General features: G+C 41.6%; 1 protein-coding gene across 1 annotated transcript in view; it reads left to right on the forward strand.

Moving 5' to 3' along the window:
* The first annotated feature begins 1832 nt into the window (after positions 1-1832).
* The window catches only part of vegfc (vascular endothelial growth factor c), a 69838-nt gene continuing 55487 nt past the window's right edge, over positions 1833-16183 (forward strand). Inside the window, exon 1 of the mRNA XM_049572054.1 lies at positions 1833-2365. Within this exon, the coding sequence (XP_049428011.1) occupies positions 2249-2365 (117 nt within the window). The 5' untranslated portion in view covers positions 1833-2248. The remainder of the gene's footprint in view (positions 2366-16183) is intronic.

Raw genomic sequence — 16183 nt, forward strand, 5'->3', positions numbered from 1 at the left:
GTTTCCAGCAGTCACTTGTCAAGACAGAAGTCCAGGCTCTGTTAGTCTGCAGGCTACATGTCACTGAACGTGATACATATCATTGTCTCTATGGTCAGGCTGCTGAAAGCACTAGCATGTAAAATTACAGCTCTCTATATCCTGCACCTTTACTCTAGATCACCAACTGTACCAAAATGCCACAGAGCATGGCACAGAGACAGCAATAAAAACAGTTAAAATGACGCTGGAGTAAAATAAAAAGGTGTGCCGTAACTCAGTTAGTAACATGCAGCTCTGTCACCAAACACTGATGAATCTATAATGTAACGTGGAGTTTTATAATGCCTCTGTCTGATGTGGGATATGTTGACCTGATCTTCTGTTATGCTGTGATGTATTTTAAATGTCTGTAACTTGTACATGTTGTGTGTCTGCAGCTTAGTATGATGTGCTGCTGCCTGCCTTAGCCAGGACACTCTTGAAAAGAAGATTTTAAATTTTAATGAGGATTTTAGTGGTTAAATAAAATTGAATAAAGCTAAGTACAAATTCATTAAGGCTTCCATACTTAATAATATACCTAATATACTTAAAATACACTCACTAGCCACTTTATTAGGTACACCTTGCTAACACCAGGTTGGACCCCCTTTGCCTTCAGAGCTGCCTTAATTCTTGGTGCCATAGATTCAACAAGGTGCTGGAAACATTCCTCAGAGATTTTGGTCCATATTGACATGATGACATCACACAGTTGCTGCAGATTTCTCGGCTGATGAGAATCTCCCGTTCCACCACATCCCAAAGGTGCTCTACTGGACTGAGATCTGGTGACTGTGGAGGCCATTGGAGTACAGTGAACGCATTGTCATGTTCAAGAAACCAGTTTGAGATGATTTGAGCTTTGTGACATGGTGCATTATCCTGCTGGAAGTAGCCATCAGAAGATGGGTACACTGTGGTCATAAAGGGATGGACACGGTCAGCAACAATACTCAGGTCAGCTGTGGTGTTTAAACCATGCTCAGTTGGTACTAAGGGACCCAAAGTGTGCCAAGAAAATATCCCCCACACCATTACACCAGCAGCAGCAGCCTGAACTGTTGATACAAGGCAGGATGGAGCCATGCTTTCATTCTGACCCTACCATCTGAATGTGGCAGCAGAAATCCGGACTCATCAGACCAGGCAAGGTTTCTCCAATCTTCTATTGTCCAGTTTTGGTGAGCCTGTGTGAACTGTAGCCTCAGTTTCCTGTTGTTAGCTGACAGGAGTGGCACCTGGTGTGGTCTTCTGCTGCTGTAGCCCATCTGCTTCAAGGTTGGACATGTTGGTTCAGAGATGGTCTTCTGCAGACCTTGGTTGTAACAAGTGGTTATTTGAGTTACTGTTGCCTTTCTATCATCTTCAACCAGTCTGGCCATTCTCCTCTGACCTCTGGCATCAACAAGGCATTTTCACCCCGCTCACTGGATATTACCTCTTCTTCGGACCATCCTCTGTAAACCCTAGAGATGAATGTGCGCGAAAAGCCTAGTAGATCAGCAGTTTCTGAAACAACCATGCCAGATTCAAAGTCCCTTAAATCACCTTTCTTCCCCATTCTGATGCTCAGTTTGAACCTCAGTTGCACCCAGTTGTGATTGGCTGATTAGCTATTTGCCAGGTGTACCTAATAAAGCGGCTGGTGAGTGTACATTTGAATGTTTGTCTTAAAAAGATACAGAATAGAGCTATTTGATATCTTGAGAAAAAAGTCACCAGATTGTCTTCCTTAGTTCAAAACCACCAGATAACAGCACAGGCCTGGTTGCATACCTGCAGTCTGCTCCTCTGTGTTGCAGTTCCCATCACTTGGCGACAGAGGTCAGTAGAAAATATCGATTACTAAACGCACCTGTTCCTTAAAAACGCGGTCAGTTGCAGGCTTTTATTTTGAAGGCAGATCGTCCGTTTTCCTGTAATTTTGCGCCTTAACGGTCCTCACTGACGCGACGGGCTCCCCTGACCCACCGGATTTATCTGTTTCCATTTGACCGGGCTTTCATTCACAGCGGGGTCCATACATGCTGCAGCCTCTCTGAGGAACAAGTCCTGGACCCTGACAGAGAGACAAAGAGCAGAGAGAGCCAGACAGAGACACAGGGGCCAGATGAGAGAGAGTTACCAGCGGCTGAAGGAGAGGGGAGCGCACACACAGGGGAGGGTTTTTTAAATTTCCCTTTTTATGGTTCTCGGATCATAAACACTTGAGGACTTTATAATCATGCACCTACTGGGAATATCTCTTTTACTGGCATATCTTCTCTACACCAACCTCGCCAGCGACTTCAGCCACAGCGACTATGATGATTACTACGAGCAGGAGCAGATGGACGAGCCGGTAAGTTTGAGGGAAAGTGAAGCTGGCTGCTGCGTCTGTGTGTCTGAATGCTCTCAGCACCAGCCAACATGTGCTGGGATACTTCACCTGATCCTATCACAGGGACCACCAGGGCTCCAGAGGGGTTCAGAACAACATAGAATGTAATCATCTTAATTCTGGTGTTTCTGTGTGGAGTATTAAAATATGATCTGGATCACCTGACTGCAATTTCAGTATCATGGTGAAGGATGGACTCTTGATGGAGATAGTGAACCTTTATCTAAGTCTCATGTTATGTTAGTGGGGGTGTGCAGCTTTGGGATCAATGGGCGGCCAGGGGTCTTGACATGATCCCACTGTACAGTAGTCCATCACAGCAAACTAAAGTGAAAAGTCAAGGTGTGGGTGAAGAAGGGACTGTTGTGCCCTCCATGAACAGATTCCACCCTCATTTGACCTTGCTGTTTTGGGGATTCTGGGGCTAAACATCCACCTTAATAAAAACCAAACACAAGGAGGTGAATCTAAGGACAGCTGATGTGTAATTGAGTAAAACCACTTTATCCCAGTTGACCCTGCTGCTGAGGCTGGAATAAAGCCTAATGATGTAAATTCATAGTGTACTTTCGGACCGCAACTAACTATTGTTTTCATGATTAATCAATTCATCTATAAAATACATTAAAACAAAGTACAGAATAGCCATCACAATGTCTTACAACCCAAAGTGACATCTTCAAATTGCTTCCAACCAGCAGTCCAAATCATAAATGACGAAGAAAAGCAGTAAATTCTTCAGTTTAACACACTGGAATCAGCATATGTTTGACGTTTTTACTTGAAAAACTATCAGACTAGTTGGTGATTAATTTTCTTTCATTCAGCTTATCAATTAATTGAGTTATTGTTGCAGTATTAGTGTACTTAATGAGGAAAATAAAGTCATCAAACTTGGGTGAAGGCATCTATAACATGCATTATTACTACAGTAATTCAAATAAAGGCTGTGAATTTCATTTAGGAAACATTAGCAGCACACAGTCTACTGTAGGGCTGGGCAATATATTGATATTAAATCGATAACATGATATGAGACTTGATATTGTCTTGGATTTTGGATATTGTTATACCGTGTGGTCTTTTTCTGGGCTTAAAGACTGCATTGCAGTAAAGTGATGTAACATTCTGAACTCACCAGACTGTTCTAGCTGTTCTATCATTTGTCTTTACCCTCTTAGTCATTACATCCATATTACTGATTATTTATCAGAGAATCTCATTGTGTAAACATTTTGTGAAAGCACCAGTAGTTAACTCTACAGTATCGCTGCAATATTGATAACAAACACTGGTCAAAAATATTGTGATATTTGATTTTCTCCATGTTGCCCAGTCCTACTCCACGCAAACCTAGTCTTCAGGCTGCATTCACTGTTGTTAACTCTATGATAAGGAAATTCAGTGCCAATTTATTAAAGGAACCTCAGTCTATTTTATGCCTGAAGTTCATTTCACTGGCCATGAGATGGTTTTAAAGTGTGGACTACAAACTGGAGGTGTGGGGTCTGAGAGAAGTGGGTATTTGGAGGACAGGTGGATCTAATGATAGATGCTACTGAGTTACATTATGATATCGATTTCAAAATATGCCTTGTGAGTCCCCCGTCTTTATAGAGGTGTATTAATAAACACTTTGTATGCATCCACAGGATGTCACATATGTTTTTTTTTTTAACATCAGTGGCTCTATACCACAGAAATGTGCACATACCACTGTGCCATAGACTATACCCTGGGAAAATATTTACAGCCTACCTACAGAATGTGTGCGTATGCCCAAATGATGCAGACTAACAACCCAAAAGGCCTTTTAAAAGGAAATTTACAGCAACCAAACTGTTCAAACGGGGCCGGAAAACACTTAGTTTCACTCAGTCATTTTTATCTCAGTTCACTTTCCAAGTTTCAGTCCCCTGGTGTGTGTGTGTGTGTGTGTGTGGATTTGGACGAGCGAAAACAAAAGGCACGTTAGTAACGGTCAGTGCTCAGAACGAGAAGCCAAAGCCAGATCTCTTTGAGTGTATTTTCCTAACTGATTGTAATCATCTGTTCTGGTGTGCAGGATATCAAAGGTTTAGCCTGAGCTTTTTCTGCTGAGCCTTTTGGATCCCAGAGGTCAAGGACACAGAGAGATGCACGTTCTAAACTAGCTGTTAATTGTTTCACACACAGAAGGTTAACACTGATTTCTACTAGCTTTTATGAAATGGTTATTGTCAGGTTTTATAATAAGAGTTGGATTGATACACCATTGAAACATTTTCTTTAATGTCATGCCAGCGCAGCACATTTGAATTGAAGTGAATTGCCATAGAATCTGAATGAGAGAGGAAGGAAAGCAGCGAGCAGTGAACATTTTCCAGGGGGGAGGATTAGGAAGGAGTGTTTTCAAATTAGCCAGAGAAAAGAGCCAATGAAGGCAGGTGTCATAGAGGTCAAGTGTGTGTGTGTGTGTGTGTGTGTGTGTGTGTGAGAGAGAGAGAGGGAGAGAGAGTGTGTGAGGGGGGGATAAGTGTTAAGCAGTAACATGCAGCCATTTGATCACAGTGGACTCTTAATTGGGATGATGAGTTTTTTCTCTCAGCTCCTGTCTTCCACCTTTAAAGCCCTCACAGTGAGGAATTTAAGCAACAACTGATACCAACTAGAGATAATGCAGGAGGAGGAATGAGGCTTTCAAACCACCTTTTAATCTGCTCACACTTGAGTTGCTTGTTTCATGCTTTTCTTCAGCTTATTGCAGAAAAATCTCAGTTTCAAGACAAGGCCACCTCTAGCATTTTCCTTAGCCCTCCTTTTTTGAATAATTATGCAGCTAAATACATACATTGACAGGTGACATATGACAGTATATGATGCTTGCATAGCCATTATACTGCAAGCTAAATCTCTTTACTTTTCTATTCAAGGTTAATTATCTAAAGCTACATGTACCTGTTTTATTGTTGGCTGTAATTTAATGGGTGGAAGACTGTTTATATTATTAGTTTGTGTTGAAGTTTAAGGAGAACTCCACCAATTTTACACATTAGTCTGTTAACAGGTTTTGGGGAGTACTACTGCATATATGAAAAATGTTTTTTAAAGCCTTTTGTGGCTCCAGAGGTAGCTGCATGAAATTTGATAAATTGCCTCACATGGTGTTGTTTGACATTGAAAAAAATCTGTGAAGGTAAGAGGCATCAGGTTATATAAGCGGCTACCAGCATGTAACACACGTGCGTCTCCAACTGAGCTGCCAGCGATCAAGTTGCATAGTGGTTAGGGCTTGGGCAGTATCATGGTATTACAGTATGCCAGGGTATTTGGAAATCCGAACCAATACCATGAAAAATACAACAAAAAAAATCCTCTTTCTGGTAAACTGACAAGGAGGTTCTTATTGAGGATGTATTGTTTGTAGTGCACAGCACATGCCACCAGAGGTCACTCTCTACTGGTGGAACACGCAGCTGAGAGAGATGGCGACTGCGAGCATTAGGGATAATGTCGCAGGACTAGTTTGAAGCCAGCCAGCAATGGCAGAAAGACACTTCAGGTGGGTAAAAAAACAGTTTCACACGTCTAACTTGGTGCATTATAGGTTTATTTTATTTTTAGTTTGTGATTGTTGGAACATCAACAACCAGCGCACCCAGGGTACCTTGCATGTCATACGTGGACGTTGAAAGTCCATGACCAAGCGTTGATATGTGACGAGGTCAGAGTGAGAATGTGTTGCTCGGAGACTTCTTCACTGGGAGAAGAGTGGAAACCAGTTCCGGGGACGGACCTTCAGTTAGCAGCTGTTGCAACTCAGTGTCCGCAAGCTTAGACCCCAGCACTAGGCGGGCTTCATCTTAGCTAGCAATCATATTGATTTACGTTAGATGCTAACGTTAACGTTACCTCGTGTCGGGTTTGCGCTGTGGACTGAATGCTCTCTGCTTAGAAGCTAAAGCACTAACATCATGATATTGCGGGGGGCTACTTTGGTTTTACAATGGATGCACAATGCACATTTTTGGGTTTTTTTCCAGGTTGAAATGATAACAATTTTTTTGTCTTTTTTCTCTGGCCTGTCTTGTTGTTTTTCTATCTTTCTCCATTTTGCAATTCCACACCATTAAATCATGTCACTGGTCCACATGTAGGAGTGGGTACTGAAACACAGTATGAATTGGGCGCTTGGGCTAAATTATTAAAGCAGGTACTATTGAAAAGCTGCTTCGACAATATTGGTTCTTTCATCAGTGCTTTTTAACATTTTGATTTAATCTGTTGTCACGCTCTAGCCTCTCCTCTGCTGTGTTGGGGCTTACCTCCTCCACATACACAAACACACACAACACAGTGTGAAATCAGCGAACAGCAGAGGATAGAGGCCACGATGGAGATGAAGTGAAGATAACTTGACAACTATGCTCATTACTGTAAGTGCAATAAAGCCTTCAGGAGTAAAAACCACTGCAAATTAATGTTGTCAAAAATATTTATTTATTGATACACATTGATTCTGAATATTTTAACTGGTTTCAGTACTCATTTTCCACAGTATCAGTACACCCTTACAATTACTACTATCATTCTGTTGTTCAAGAGTGAAAACATTGAATTTCCCCTCAGGGGATTAATAAAGTAAATAAACTTAAACTTAAACTAAACTTCTCTGTTATTAACCAAGGAAAGAAAAGTCATCTTTGTCATGTTACAGCTTTGTTATATTTATCTTTCAAGAAAAGAATTGAATTATATGGCCTCAGTGCCAATTTTCCCCAGTGGTATTGAAAATTGTATTAAATATCAATATTTTCCTAGGTAATGTCTTAAAGTTTGAAATTCCAGTATTGTCACAACACTACTACAAATCTGTTCATGATTCAGCGTAGATCCTCCTCGAGTCATTTGACTTACTACATTTGGCTTGTTACAGAGGAAAAATCCCCAGTCAACTTCTCCAATGAACCTTGCACTGTGCCATTTGTCTTCATAACACTCCTCGTGGTTCCTCTTTGTCTTTTACCTCTCCTCCATGTTTTCATTGGCTTTCCATGTCTAGTTTTCCTTTTGACCTTTGGGATCTGTTGCTTCATTGCTTTGGGGTTTTCTGAGGGTAAGCCCTATCAACCTACCTATTTCTCACAAAACAATATTGTGGAAAAAATGCTGCTAGTGGGTACTCTTAGCACTTTATGGAAACTCCTACCTGAGGTACCAGATGACATGGTTTTCACCACACATGGCAATACTGTTACTGTGCATGGCAGTACCGACTTGTTGGGAGGGCATCTGCAAAATCCTCACTGCCAAAGTTTTGTATTTGTTTTCATTGTCCACACTGGATAACCACCGAAATGTTGAAGTTTATGTTTAGGCAACTCAAATCACATGGTAAACGTCTGGGAAAGATTGTGCATGGCAAAACAGTGAAAAACTCTATGGTGACTTGAAGAGAGCACAAAGCACAAACCTTGACCTTTGGTGTCAAATTGTGTTTTGTACACTTAACCATTCACCCCAAACTCCTCTGTACAACATATTGCCTTAGGAATTAAAGGTCACATTACAACATTGCACTGGGATCAAATGTTGCCACTTAATTGTACTGGAATGTAATTTGAGGGAGACAGGGTTAATACATTGTGGTGTTTTACCCTGCATTAACTAATAATCTGATTTTTTGTGTCGGCCATTATATTTGCCTCTGTGCTTGACACATGGGAGAAGTTTCAGTTGGATGCAACCTGCAACCTCACTGCTAGATGCCACTAAATCTTACGTATCAGACATTTGAACCTAGGGTAGGTAGTTTAGTGCAAACCCCATGTGTGGGGGACCAGATAGCCCTGACGCCCGCAAGATCAGCGAACTTTCTGTTGCTGCCGTTACACAGAATAGACCCGGCACTGCTGCTGGCTTACAGCCCGCTGTGATACCTGGTGCAGCGGGTGTCGAATTAAAGCCTCATCATCCACAGACCAAAGGCTTGTCTCCTGAGCTGCAGCCTGCTCTCCACCGGTAGAAGTAGTCCGGGAGCGGGTCTGTGGGGTGGCTAGGTGGCTAATTCTTATCTTATCTGTGATCTGATTAACAGAGAGAGTGGGGCAAAAAGGGGCTGAGTGAATGAGCTGCGTACAACCGTGGGTTACTGTATGTAAAGCATGCATAGGACAGCGGCCTACCTCAGCTTCAACTGTTTGCCAGAGCAGCTTTAGATGTTTTTCAGTGTTGCTCTCATCTTAGCTACTGTGTTTTTCATTTTCTTGGCCAGCATCTCAGGCACCAATTACCGACATTATTAATAGAAAAAACTATAGCATGGTTTCATAAATGGTTTTCATCAATGAGAAGTACAAACTATTTGCAGTAAATGGGTACAGACTTGTAACTTTGAAGGAGGTCTTTCGCATGTGCTGTTATTTCCATCAGTTTTTCCTTGGCTAATACGGTGATCAGTGGATGTTTGAAATGTGAACTTTCCAAACAGAGGTTGAAGCCGGCTATGTTAATATGCCAAACAAAACAAAAAGTGCCAAACAAAGTGGTACGACTCAGCAACAGATTTAGGATGTATTTCCCACTGAGCTCTTTTGAAAACCATCTTGGCGCTTTTGTTTATACTCTCACAGACACTTGTTCATGTTGAGTGTGAAGTTTTCCATCTGAGTGAACAGAAATGCTGTGTTACGTTCCAGGGATGAAATTTTAGGCTACTTTTGGTTTTCTCTCCAGGAAGCCTTTATAGTATACAACATACTGTGGCCAAGCTGGGATGAAAAATCTTCCGCCAAGTCAAATATTACTGTTATCTTTGAAACTCAATGATGGTTTAAAGTGATGATGGTTTCTGGCAGGCTTTGTAGCTCGCCAGAAAGTTACAACCTTCATGTAATCTGTAGATGACCCTTAACTCTGTCGACAGATGGATGTGGTGAAATACCGCCACAATGCCAGCATCAATGTCTCTCTCTCGCTCTCTGTGGGTTTATGTTGCTCCATCACTCTTACTTCATCATGATGAAGACGACTAGGAATAGAGCAGCCTTTATCCTGACCCAGTCACCACATAATCTCTCATCTCAGTTTCTATTTATTCTCTACCCAACTGTTTCACCCCGTGTCTCTCTCTACTTCCCTCTCTGTCTGTCTTTGCCTCTCGCCCATATTTCACAACCCCCTGGAGTCTGCAGAAGAATGTAGTGTGTAATTAGCAATCATTTCGAAGGAATTCTCTGTGATTTCTCTGTGGACCCTCCAGCTCAGTCTCCCCGCTCCGCCTGAGTGTTGAGATACGTGTCCATCAGCTCTAAATGCCAACCATGTTAACTATAAACATCACTCTGAAATTGTACAATGTTTCCTCTGACTCAGAGAGGACCTTTGAGTCAGAAGGAACCTGTTCAGTATGTGTTTGCACTCCTTTTCACAGCTTGTTCCAAAGTAGAAAAAAAAAAAAATAAAATTTCAGATACTTTAAATGCCCTGACATTGATCCATCGGTCCATAGATCAGTGGCAGTCAATGGACATTGCTGGCATCAGTTGGCCCTTGTTGGCTGTTTTTTTTGGCTGATTCAGCATATTAAAACGCTGGCATGGTTTGGTGAGAGGAATCACCCTGAGTGGCAGTTCAGCTCAGTGCACAAGAAGAGAAACAGGAGTGAGCAAAGCAAACAGACAACTAAAGTCAAGAGGGCGTGAGATGAACTTGTTATGTAAGTTTGCGCCCTATTTAAACTGCTCTGGCCTGCCTACTGTTGCTGCTTCCTCTGCAAGCCGCTCTGCAACCTGCCTCTACCCCAGCTCCTCCTTTTTATGCTGTAATGTAATTTCTGTTTGTTATTGGTGCTGGCTCTGTTTGATTTCTGGGGGTCTTTGCTGCTCTTCTCCCTGCTTTATAGGCTTTCCATGTAGGCATATGGAAGGGCAGGGAGATTTGCTCTCTCTGCCTAAGACTTTGCGAGTGGAAGGGCAGAGAGGTGTGCTCTTTCCGCTTTAGGCTTTCTGCATAGGCCTAGGAAAGGCGAAGAGGTCCCAGAGCAGAGCCATACCACCAAATATAATACTGCTAGTCTCGCCACCAGACAATCAGAGATCTCCGCCTTCTGATAGTTTGGGGACACTCCTTTCTAAAGTGTGTTTAACACACCGGTGAAAATGGCCAGCAACAAAGCAACGCCTCTTGCATTTTTGAAAAGGACACGCCTTCTTGGAAATGTGTGCTCCCCCTTTTCTTATCCGCAAGGAAACAAACACACAGAGAGCTTGAAAATGGATGCCAAGAGATTAAACTCCGTTTTATCAAACGTGTGCTCATCCGTGAAGAAAATATTTTTTCCAGTGGATGTCTTAGTTACAACATGATTGAGCTAACTGGAGTAGTTTCATGTCGTATCTGACAATGGGAGGCTTTTAACAGATGACGTCCTGATGTTAGCTTTGCTGCTGCTGTTAGCTGTCCCTGTCAGCTGCAGCCACTGATTTCCCAAAACTGAATAAATACCACACATAGCAACACAAAACTGCTTTGCTAGCTCAGTCATGTTGTAACTAAGATATCCGCTGAAAAAGATATTTTTTTCACGGACTGTTTAATGAGTTATTACCTACTACAGACACCGCTAACGGCTAAGAAACAGTAATGTTTGTTCAATCATTGTGTTTATAGACTTTACAAACATCGGATTAGTCTAAACGGTGATAACAATGTGATATATATATATATATATATATATATATATATGTATGTATAAAAGCTCTGCTGGTTTTCTACCCGGAAGTATTTGTAAACAAAAAGGCGATTCCCTCTACAGTCCGGCCGGACGGATGAGTCATGGGCCATTTTGTACCGCTACACGTGTTTCTAGTGGGACTATGTTCACAAGCACAAGAGTTCAGCGAGCCACCGAAGGACCGCCCTGCGGATTTACTATTGGTTCTGCAACGTAGGGAGTTTTTTTTAAACTCTGAAATTGTATCCGCCCATCTAAACACAAAATCAGGAAGAAAGTCATAAGTCTTTAGTTAAGCAAAGCATCTAAAGACTGACTTGTGAGTCTATAATACTGCAAATGGTAATAAAGTTTTCTTTGACTGAAATAGTCCTGACTGAAAGACTTTTTCCCACAGACCTACATGGCCAAAGAGATGTCCTTAATCAGTGGATATATTTTTGAATGATTCGTTTCATTCCCAGAATTTGATTCATTTGTTCCAATTTTGGAAAGAGCCACATAATGGAATTATTTTGTTCCCATTGGAGTTATCAGAGCGCTAAACCAAAGTAGCCAGCTCAGCTGGCGGAAGCCTCTTGTCTGTGTGCTCTATAGGCCACATGGTACGGAAGCAGGACCGATCATAATTAATTTTTTAGAGTAATTTTATACTTGGCAATCAAACTTTTTTGGTTCCACACACCACTGAGCAACTATCTTAGGAATGAACAGGGCCCCGCCTCCAACGCTTTAACCACTTCGCTGTGTTAGCCAAACAAATATGCAAGCATACTTTGGTGGTAGATTAGTTTGTCATGCGAATACCAAATTTCTGTGACTTACTTAAAGATTGTCATGGTGATAGATAAAAGTGTTGTGCTTGTGGTAACTTTCTGGAGTTGTGAAATCCTGTTCATAGTATTTCTCAACAGCTTTGCATTGTTTTGGCATCTGATAAACCTTCAAACTTGTGTATCTATTTCTCAAACTTGCATTCCTAGATTGTTTTTAACTGTTTTTGGTCAAAAAGTTGATACCCATTCTAGCACCCTCTAGGGCTGCAGTGCTCATTACACCCCAGAAAACTAAATTGCTGTGTTTTCCCCGACCATGTTTTCATCTGAGAAATATCCTGGAGCGTCCTGCACTTTTATCCTTTAAAACAGTGTATCCATTCAACCCCACTTCCTACCAGATGATGGCACTAATGCATTAATTGAACCAGTAAACTAAATGAAGCGGTGGTGGGCAGTGCCACAGCATACTAAAGTACCCTCTGGTCTTCCACCATCACAGGAGAGATCAGAGGAGCTTGAGTCAACTTATTTTAGTCTGGACGGAGTAATATAAGCTTCTCCGTCTCAATTAGGCAGCCAGTGGATAATTTCCTGACAGTACATACATTTGCTGTAACAATACACAGATGCCCATTTGGATGGAAATTATTTCTCTCGGGCAGGGTGGGTGATTATGATATTTTGTATCTGTCCAGTTCCCATAAGTCTGTGTGCCATGTTTCTTACCCTACCGCAGTTGGGATGCACTTGTTGGGCCTGTTATTATGTCTGAAAAGACACCTTGTGCCTTTTCTTCAAAGTGTATCTCTGAGTTTTTGCACACAAAAAGCTGAATTTCTTGTTTTTGATTAGTTTGGTCACAAACACCAACACCTATTGGTTTATGTGTCCTAGTCCTCAAGAAGTCCTGGACATTGGTACAGTATTTGCTCATTTGTGTGCTTTAGTTTTGGCATGTTAGGAGTGGAAAACTCCATCAATCCATGTCCTCGTGGTTGGCAAATGTTAGATATGCATCCACTGGCAAAAACCCACCACACAGAGGCTTCTCTGATTGTGTGACATCACTGTTGACATACAGATCCTCATGACTCTCATCATGCATCAAGCATAAATCAAGTATTAGACTAATTTCAAGTCAGATCTGGTGCATTTAGTGTGAAATTTATCAAACATCCAGTGGCTGTGTATTTTGTAGCTGAATCAATGTTGTTGTGTTGGGTTTCTATGAAGAGTTTTACTGTTAGATGATTAAACTGCTGTTTCAGAGACTTTCCCCCCACTGTTTGGACGGAGGATTTTATGCAATCATAAATGTCTAAATGTCATTCAAATGACACACATCATCTCTGCTAAAGTCATGCCACACAATGGTGGGTTTCCAGCTCATTAAAAAAGTCAGACCTGTACAGAAGTGTGTATGTGTGTTTATCTCTCATCACTGTAGATGGAAATTATGTGGATGAGATCATTCATATATGTGTTGGTTATATCTAGAGATACTCTCAGCATGTACTCTGTATGATATGTTATGAAATAGTCAGAGAGCTATAGCAATAGTTTCGGCTGAGGAAGAGCAAAGACTGTGTTATCATGTCTACCAACAAAAATATTACACTGGATTGCACAGGTGTGCCTTAAATGGTAAGTGAGTGACTCTCCCTTACACCTTGCATTAACTTGCTTCTTGTATCCAGACTGTATCTAGATATGATTTAACCTGATTTTGTTTACACTTTGTATTAATACAGTATGTACCTCCAGTGTCCACATTGAGATCTGATAGTTTTGTCCAGCTCAAACAACTGAATGCAGTTCAAATGGGCCCCACCCCAACCAGTCAACAAACCATTATGATTAGGATTAAAATGAAAAAATTAATAAATAGAATAAGAAAAAGAGTAACATTGAAAAGAAAATCTTTGCTGCTTCAAAGTTTTCCTTGCTGTATATGTCAGAGCCAGTCAGGAAGATTCAGAAGGCAACAGTGAGCTCCGTGAGAAAGAAACAGGCCTACCTGATCGTAAAGACAGTCACTGACAGGGAGAATACATTACAGATGAGGCAGACAACCCAGTAGTGTTAGCATCAGATGAGAGAGAGAGACCACCCTGTGCCCCCCAGCTTCAACGCCAGGTGAGGGAGAGCCACTGCTACCTTTGGAACAGTTGCACATGATAACTTATTTCCACCCACGTAGTTCTTGTATGTGGACTGAAAACTGAATTCTCTGGGGTCTATCCCACAAAAACAGTCAGCAACCGCAGCTGCTGATGGTGCCTAGATGACGTATACCTGCTCTTCTCTTTGCCTCTGCATGTTCTATGCCTTACCTTGCAGTGTGTGAAGATCATATGAATGCAGTTTTACTCTTCATTAGAGTACCACTAACAACACGCTGTCTGCCCATGAAGTAGCCACAGCACAAGATTGCTTACCTTGTTTCTTGTTCCTTATCGTGTAACACCGGCACACTGGCAATCAAACACAGACAAGTACAAGCCCCTCCAGCTGGTGGGACGAAAAGGAGATTTCTGATATTTCCCCAAAGACCCGTTTTCCTTAAAAAAAGGAGCATTGGCAGTACATTTGACATTATATTTGATAACAAAATGAATGACTAAATGTGCTTTCAGTTGGACTTTAAATGCAGGTGTGATTAGGCCTTAAGAATTCATTGCTGATTGTGTAGAGGGCGGAATAAAAGTGTCCACAGAGCATCCATAATGAGCTCAGTATCTGTCAGGATGGATAGTTTTAGATTCCATTTCTTTCGGATAATCCCAAAATAAATGCAACAATGTTAGTTTTGTACTCTTAACATTTGTCATGGGACTGAAACCCTGATAAAACCTAATCCAAGCTGATGAAACCTGATAGTCATCCTCCCTTTCTCTCCCTTCTCTTTTTCTTTACCTAATCCATCTCTCCCACTCTATCCTCCATACCTGACCTCACTCCATCTGTCTGCATCTGAGTAATGTGTTGTCATGAAATATGTTCTGTTTAATTTATTGTAAACCACCTGGACTTTTTATAAAGTAGAGATATACTCTATATTCCAAGTTGTACTCTGCCATCTATGCACAGAATTTGCTAAAATATATTACAATTATAAACAGATTTTACTTAAAACAACCTTTAAAACCTTCTGTGTGTGAGTCAGTCCCCTGGGACTCGTTTTGGCCGACCAGTTTTAAGGCAGTGCTCTTTGACTCTTGATGCTCTTTGAACTCAAACGCTGTGAGGGGCTCATTCAGAGTGTTTTGACATGTGAAGGTTAACCTGTTGGTGTTGGACCCTCCAAAGACTGACCTGCAGACCTCACCAGTTGACACACTCTGTTTTAGGCTGTGTGGGGCTGAATGGGAGGGGGGTTGAATGGGAGCGTGAATGGGAGCGAGTTGAAGGTGAAAGAGGGTCAATGAGGATAGAATGCATAATGGAGTGAGATTGTTGCAGCTGAGAGGCCAAGATGCAGTCTTTCTACTAAAAACACGCAGTTCACTCTGAAAACATGACACACTATCCAACACTGTGGATCCCTTGTTTCATAAAGTTATACATTTACATAAATCTACACTCCTTCATGGTGACCATCACAGGTAGTCATAAAATTTGCGACTGATGTATGGGTCATAAATTTTCATTTTTTAAGTCAGCTCTGCTCCTGTCATGTGTTCCGCATGATTATCTGCATGTAGTTTTAAAAAAAAACGAACAAACAAAAAAAACTTTCAATACAAGCACAGATGTTGACGTGATGATGTCTTTGCCACTGATGAAATATATAATGAAATATATAATGTTTGCACGAGTGAAATACATGTAAAATCAATGTAAATACGCAATAACACATGTATATTAGGGTTGTTATGAGAACCGATACTTCGGTACCAAGTCGATGCCACCACACAAAAAATACATCGGTACCTGTTTTTTTTTTTTTTTGGTACCATAAGTACCGGATACAACTTTGCCCTCAGTGGGCCGTGTCGATTCCTGTTGGAACTGATGGGGGCAGTATACGCACATCAGTCTGTGCTGAGGACGAGCGCCGAAGAAGAACACCTGTTCCATGGTCTTTGCTAGAAACAATGGCTTCTACAGGTGCTAGAGCTTAGATTGGGCCCAAAAAATCCAGCCGAGCTCGTGCTTGTTCTGTCAGCAGAACATGCCCATCCCGTCCCGTAACTGTAATCATGAGCGCGGTTTAAACCTGACTTTTTTTTTAAGGATATGAACGTGGGCATTGAAGGCTGACTCTTGTCTTTCTTTCCATGGCAA

The sequence above is a fragment of the Epinephelus fuscoguttatus genome, linkage group LG3, assembly GCF_011397635.1.
Source record: "Epinephelus fuscoguttatus linkage group LG3, E.fuscoguttatus.final_Chr_v1".
NCBI lineage: Eukaryota > Metazoa > Chordata > Actinopteri > Perciformes > Serranidae > Epinephelus > Epinephelus fuscoguttatus.